This window comes from Cebus imitator, unplaced genomic scaffold (assembly GCF_001604975.1).
Source record: "Cebus imitator isolate Cc_AM_T3 unplaced genomic scaffold, Cebus_imitator-1.0 Scaffold41, whole genome shotgun sequence".
Taxonomy (NCBI): domain Eukaryota; kingdom Metazoa; phylum Chordata; class Mammalia; order Primates; family Cebidae; genus Cebus; species Cebus imitator.
Window position 1 is genome coordinate 6391900 of NW_016107356.1, and position 7276 is coordinate 6399175.

Sequence of the window (7276 nt, forward strand, 5' to 3'; positions counted from 1 at the left end):
TTAGTAGAGACAGGGTTTCACCATGTTGGCCAGGATGGTTTTGATCTCCTGACCTTGTGGTCCACCTGCCTCAGCCTCCCAAAGTGCTGGGATTACAGGCATGAGCCACTGCACCTGGCCATGACTACAATTCTTATTGTCACTTGCTTCTGAGGGTTTCTGTTTTCTTTTTTTGAGACGGAGTCTCGCTCTGTCACCCAGGCTGGAGTGCAGCGGCACAATCTCAGCTCACTGTAACCTCTGCCTCCCAGGCTCAAGCAATTCTCCTGCCTCAGCTTCCTGAGTAGCTGGGACTACGGGTGCGCACCACCACACTGGCTAATTTTTGTATTTTTAGTAGAGATGGGGTTTCGCCGTGTTGGCCAAACTGGTCTCAAACTCCCAAATGATCACTCCTCAAGTGATCCTCCCGCCTCAGCCTCCCAAAGTGCTCAGATTATAGGCTTGAGCCTTCACCCCGGCCAGTTTCTGTTTTCTTATGGTCTTGTTCTTTTAGGTTCTGGCTTCCCTCCTGGACATGGTTTATCGAAGTGATGAGAAGGAGAAAGCTGTGCCGTTAATCTCCCGTCTGCTTTACTATGTTTTTCCGTACTTACGCAACCACAGGTAACGTCGTCTTCGCCATTTCTTCCCACCCATCTGCAGAAAAATATGTTTTGAGAAATGAAGCAACTGGTTTTCCTTGGGCAGTCCTTGACCTTGACCCTTCTCTCTTCCCACTCCCACTCAGTGCCTACAATGCTCCCAGCTTCCGGGCTGGCGCTCAGCTGCTGAGCTCCCTAAGTGGCTATGCCTACACAAAACGAGCCTGGAAGAAGGAAGTCCTGGAACTGTTTCTCGACCCCGCTTTCTTTCAGATGGATACTTCTTGTGTTCAGTAAGAGATGCTGTCCTGATAACAGTGTGTTCTGAATCTTCAGGCGGAAACAGTGTTTTGGTTTACATAATTCTCGTTCCTGAAATGGAAGCAGAGCCATAGCATCAACCCAAGTAACAGGATGTTCCTGTCACACGCTTGCATGTTGACCGAGTGTTCATGGGAGAGGGATTAAGTCTTTTAAAGTATGAGAAGGAATTTCACTTAATTCAGAGAGCATGTTATTTCTTGTCTGGGCACCGTGGCTCACACCTGTAATCCCAGCATTTTGGGAGGCTGAGGCCGGTGGATCACCTGAGCCTAGGAGTTCGAGACCAGCCTGGCCAACATGGCGAAGCCTGTCTCTACTAAAAAATACAAAAATGAGCCGGTTATGGCAGTGCATACCTATAGTCCCAGCTACTTGGGAGGCTGAGGCATGAGAATTGCTTGAACCTGGGAGGTGGAGGTTGCAGTGAGCCAAGATCCCACCACTGCACTCCAGCCTAGGCAACAAAGTGAAACTCCATCTCAAATAAATAAATAGCATAACATGGGGTTCCAGTGATACTTGTTCTAATACTACTTTGTCTTGTAACCACAAAATAATTGGCTAGCGTTAAGATGACAGAGCCCACTAGGTGACCTGGTGGTGTCTTTACCCCACTTCTCGGCTGATACTCCACAAGTACTTACTGAGATCTTGCAGCAGCGAGGCAGAGATCCACTGAGACTCACATGCAAGATGTGCTCCTGGGCCTTTTCCTGAGATCAAGAAAATCACTCAGGGCTGAGTGCGGTGGCTCATGCCGGTAATCCAACATTTTGGGAGGCTTAGGCAGGAGGATTGCTTGAACTCAGAAGTTAGAGACCAGCCTGGGCAACAACGTAAGACCCCATCTCTACAAAAAATCAAAAAAATTAGCCAGGCATACTGTCGCATGCCTGTGGTGCCAACTACATGGAAGGCTGAGGCAGGAGGATCGCTGGAGCCCAGGAGGTTGAGGCTGCAGTGAAATGTGATTGTGCAACTGCAGTCCAGCCTGGGTGACAGCACAAAGCCCCAGGCCCTGTCTCAAAATAACCAGAAAGCCAGTCCTTTATTAATGACAGGAAGGCTCAGCGACAGAGGGTAGAGATTGGGAATGCTTTCTGTATGGCATGAAAGTGTGGCCACCCCCAGAGGGCTGCTGGACAGAGGGGCCCTGTGGCCCCCTCCATGCAATCTTGTTGCTCTACTGGGGTAGCCCATTTGGAAGGAAGAGCTAAGGGCGGTATTTGTCTTCACTACCCCACTTTTTTCATCAACACAACTGTGTGAATATCATCCTGTATGAATATATTTAAGAGTAACCCTTGAAAAAGCCAGAGTGCCTTGTCAATTTGTTTTCTTTATGATGAACTGGAAAAAGTCATTATTCATTCCCTATATTAGGATTATAAATGAAAAGCTTTAGCGTAGCTTTCTTTTATACGTAAACTATTTATTTCTATTACTAACATCTTTTCAGAAAGTAATTTTTTGTTTTTTGTTTTTTTGAGACGGAGTTTCACTCTTGTTGCCCAGGCTGAAGTGCAATGGTGTGAGCTCGGCTCACCACAATCTTCGCCTTCTGGGTTCAAGCGGTTCTTCTGCTTCAGCCTCCCAAGTAGCTGGGATTACAGGGATGTGCCACCACATCTGGCTAATTTTGTATTTTTAGTACAGACGGGGTTTCTCCATGTTGGTCAAGCTGATCTCGAACTCCCGATCTCAGGTGATCCACCCTCCTTGGCCTCCCAAAGTGCTGGGATTACAGGTGTGAGCCACCGTGCCTGGCCCAGAAAGCAGTTTTTAATAGATGTTAAGGGGATATGTTATTTTCTTAATGCTTTGAATCAAACTATCATTCATCGCCAATTTAATTGATTTTGCTTTCTTTAATATCCAGTTGGAAGTCCATTATTGACCATCTTTTGACTCATGAGAAAACAATGTTTAAGGATTTAATGAGTAAGTTCTATGTTACTTGTGCATAACTCATACTTTATAGGATCAATGCCAATATAACCAGCTTTTATCATGTATTTCTGAACCCTACTCACATTTTTACAGTGCTGTCTAAGCCACAAAGACTAATGTGATATGCATAATATGGCAGGACTAAATGAACGGGCCTTTCCAGTTGAAGTCTATGGACGAGAACACGTTGACAACCTTTTTCATAGTTTTATAGTGAAGAAATACTGCTGAAAGCATCTAGCTTCATATCTTGACATTTGTGCTGAAAATAATAACTTTTCCAGAATTTACTAGAAGTACTTTTCTACACCTCAGATCCCTTCTAATGCACTATCATTAAGTATCATTAAAGAAATAAATATTGGCTGGGCACAGTGGCTCACACCTGTAATCCCAGCACTTTGAGTGGCTGACGTTGGCTGATCATTCGAACCCAGGGGTTCACAACCAGCCAGGGCAACATAGCGAAACCCCATCTCTACAAAAAATTAGCCAGGCATGGTGGCACACAGCTGTAGTCCCAGCTACTTAGGAGACGGTGGCAGGAGGATCACTTGAACCCAGGAGGTTGAGGCTACAGTGAGCTGTGATCCCACTACTGTACTCCAGCCTGGGTGACAGAATGAGATCCTGTCTCAAATAAGAAATAAAAAGATTAAATATTTTGTAAATACAGATGGTAACAATAATCTGATGCCCTTAATAAAGATCATGATTTTTCACCAGGGAATACAGAGTTACACCAGTGTGAATTTCCTATCACTTACCTCCAATTGTGGCTTTCTCAGTAAGTGAAACATATTTGCTTTATTTATTCTAGACATGCAGAGCAGTTCTTTGAAACTGTTCTCAAGTTTTGAACAGAAAGCCATGCTGTTAAAGCGCCAGGCATTTGCTGTCTTCAGTGGAGAACCTGATCAGTACCACCTTTACCTTCCACTGATACAAGGTAAGACAACTGTCTTAGTCTGTTTTATGCTGCTGTGACAGAATATCTGAGACTGGGGAATTTAAGAAATTGATTGCATCACAGTTCTGGAGGCTGAGACATCCTATATCCCGGGGCTGGCATCTGGCAAGGGCCTTCTTGCTACGGCATCCTATGGCAGAGGCAGAAGGCCAAGAGAGCAAGAGGGGGTGAATGTGCCCTTTTATTACAATACCAATCCCATCCATGATGTGGCCTAATTACCTCTTAAAGGCCTCACTTCCCAGTGACATTACAGTGACAATAAAATTTCAGCATGCTTTTTGAACGGGACAAACATTCAAACCACAGCAACAGCTGACCTGCCCTCACCCCCAACACAGATAGACCCATGAGGGGCTGAGATGATTAGTTACCAGAGGAGCCTACTGCATGCTTTGGCATGACTGTCACAAGCGAAAACAAGTATTCTGAAGAGTTATAGAACTTCAGAAATATATTGGGAAATCTGAAACTTTATTTTGAAATCAATTATAGGCCAGGTACAATGGCTCATGCCTCTAATCCCAGCACTTTGGGAGGCCCAGGTGGGCCAATAACTTGAGGTCAGGGGTTTAAGACCAGCCTGACTAACATGGTGAAACCACGTCTCTACTAAAAATACAAAATTAGCCAGAAGTGGTGGCACACACCTGTAATTGCTGCTACTTGGGGGGCTGAGGCAGGAGAATCAATTGAACCTGGGAGGCCAAGGTTGCAGTGAATCGAGATTGTGCCACTGCACTCCAGCCTGGGCAACAAGAGTGAAACTGTGTCTCTAAATAAATAAATAATACAATCAATTACAGTGTTATTAATTTTTTATTAGGTAGTTTTAAACGTCCGACAGTACAGTATAGGAATAACACTTCCTCAGCACTGTCTCTTGCTAGATTCCTCTGGCAGTCAAGATACTTGGTTGTTTACAATACTCCCTTAATCAGGACCTTCAGCTGAGACCAGGGAAAGGGCAAGATTTTGGAGAAAGACCTGATTTTTCCTTAACAATTTTTTTTTCTTCATCCCTGCTATATTCTTTGACCGTATAAAAATGATTATTGCCAGCTAGGTGCAGTGGCTCACGCCTGTAATCCCAGCACTTTCACAGGCCAAGGCAAGTGGATCACTTGAGGTCAGGAGTTTGACATCAGCCTGGCCAATGTGCTGAAACTCCATCTCTACTAAAATTAGCCGGGTGTAGTGGCTCATGCCTGTGATCCCAGCTACTCGGGAGGCTGAGGCAGGAGAATCACTTAAACCCTGTAGGCAGAGGTTACATTGAGCAACCACTGAGATTGCACCACTGCACTCCAGCCTGGGCGACAGAGAGACTCCATTGCAAAAAAAAAATAATAATAACTAATAATTATTATTGCTGATATTGTGCATGATTGTGAGGGTTTTGTTTTTTAACTTCTCATAAAATGTTCAACAGTGGCAAAGTTGACTTTCTGTTTTGTTTTTGTTTTTGTTTTGAGACAGGATCTCATAATCCCAGCTACCTGCCTCAGCTTCCCAAGTAGCTGGGATTACAGGGCTCACCACCATGCCTGGCTAATTTTTTATTTTTGATTTATTTATTTATTTTGAGATGGAGTCTCACTCTGTCACCCAGGCTGGAGTGCAGTGGCACAATCTTGGCTCACTGCAACCTCTGCCTCCTGGATTCAAGCAGTTCTCTTCCTCAGCCTCTTGAGTAGGTGGGATTATAGGCGCCTGCCACCATACCTGGCTAATTTTTGTATTTTTAGTAGAGACAGGATTTCACCATCTTGGCCAGGTTGGTCTTGAACTCCTGACCTCATGATCCACTTGCCTCAGCCTCCCAAAATGCTGGGATTACAGGCGTGAGCCACTGTGCCTGGTGTACTTTTTTTTAGCAGAGATGGGGTTTCACCATGTTGGCCGGGCTGGTCTCAAACTCTTGATCTCAGATGATCCACCAGCCTTGGCCTCCCAAAGTGCTGGGGTTACAGGCGTGAGCCACTGCACCCGGCCACCCATTTCTTCTTTCTCCCCCATCTCACACACTTCTCAAATTTGAGAGGAGGCCCAGATAGCTAAAGAGACAGCATTAGGTGTATAGAAGCTGGAGCCAAAAAAAAATATATATAGACAACAGTCATTCTCAAACAGGGCAGTGGAGAATTTGACCATGGTAGAGTTTAAACAGCCAGCAAGTCTGAGAAATCACTTCTCTAAGAGGGAGCCACAAGGGCAACATGATAGAATATACATATATATTGTACCATATATATATATATAACATGCATATGTAACATGATTTACATAGGATATTAATGTTAAATAATTATATGACATTGTAACATGTAATTATATTTGTATTATATTGGTATGATTGTAATAACTACTATTAATCATGATTAAGTAGTGTTGAATGTTATGCTATATAACATATAATATACTTGCTTATGTCATATATTTATATATATAATGAAGTCAGCAAAATGCTGACTTAAAATGGAAATCAGTTTTGGGCTCTTGGGAAAAGAGAAATTTCTTTTTTTTTTTTTTGGCGGGGGTGGGACAGACCCAGGCTGGAGTGCAGTGGCACAATCTCTGCTCACTGAAACCTCCGCCACCTAGGCTTAAGTGATTCTCCTGCCTCAGCCTCCCAAGTAGCTGGGATTACAGGCGCCCACTTCCATGCCCGGCTAATTTTTGTATTTTTAGTAGAGATGGGGTTTCACCATGTTGGCCAGGACGGTCTTGATCTCCTGACCTCAAGTGATCCGCTGCCTCAGCCTCTGAAGGTTCTGGGATTACAGGCAGCCACCATGCCTGGCTGGGAAATAAGAATTTCTAAATAAATATGCTTCATTTTAGATAGCTCCAGTGCTGTATTTCTAAAAGCACTACATGTTTTAAAAAATCAGCCTTTTGCCCGTTTTCATTTTTGATGACCTGACCATTTAGAGAGCACTTTCCTGCATGTTGCCGTTGTCCCAGGACGTCCGTTGATAGGGCCAGCCTCCCTGAGTCCTGGGTTAATGGCACTCAGAGTGTCCTCTGGCAGAGTCGGGGGACACTGAACTGGCCTGGAGATGCCCTGTGGAGGGGTGATGCCCAAGTCTGCCTCAGAGAGGTAGTTGCATCCAGAAGCTCCCAAGACATGTCCCATAGTAAACAGTTTGGGCCCAATCAAAAGAGGCAGGAGGCTGGATGCAGTGGCCTATAATCCCAGCACTTTGGGAGGCTGAGGTAGACAGATCACTTGAGGTCAGGAGTTCAAGACAACATGGTGAAACCCCGTCTCTACTAAAAATACAAAAATTAGCCAGGCATGGTGGCGGGCACCTGTAATCCCAACTACTGGGGAGCCTAGGCAGGAGAATCACTTGAACCTGGAGGCAGAGATTGCAATGGACCAAGATCATGCCGCTGCACTCCAGCCTGGGTGACGGAGTGAGTGAGACTCCATCTCAAAAAA

At 44.9% G+C, this 7276-nt stretch overlaps 1 protein-coding gene across 2 annotated transcripts in view; it reads left to right on the forward strand.

The window, feature by feature from the left end:
- Nucleotides 1–3860, forward strand: part of DOP1B (DOP1 leucine zipper like protein B) — a 107956-nt gene extending 104096 nt beyond the window's left edge. For both annotated transcript variants that reach the window (XM_017526059.2, XM_037737659.1), the window contains 4 exons: nt 497–606; nt 731–877; nt 2788–2849; nt 3679–3860. In XM_017526059.2, coding sequence (XP_017381548.2) covers nt 497–606; nt 731–877; nt 2788–2849; nt 3679–3845 — 486 coding nt within the window. In that variant the 3' untranslated portion in view covers nt 3846–3860. The remainder of the gene's footprint in view (nt 1–496; nt 607–730; nt 878–2787; nt 2850–3678) is intronic.
- Nucleotides 3861–7276: the final 3416 nt, after the last annotated feature.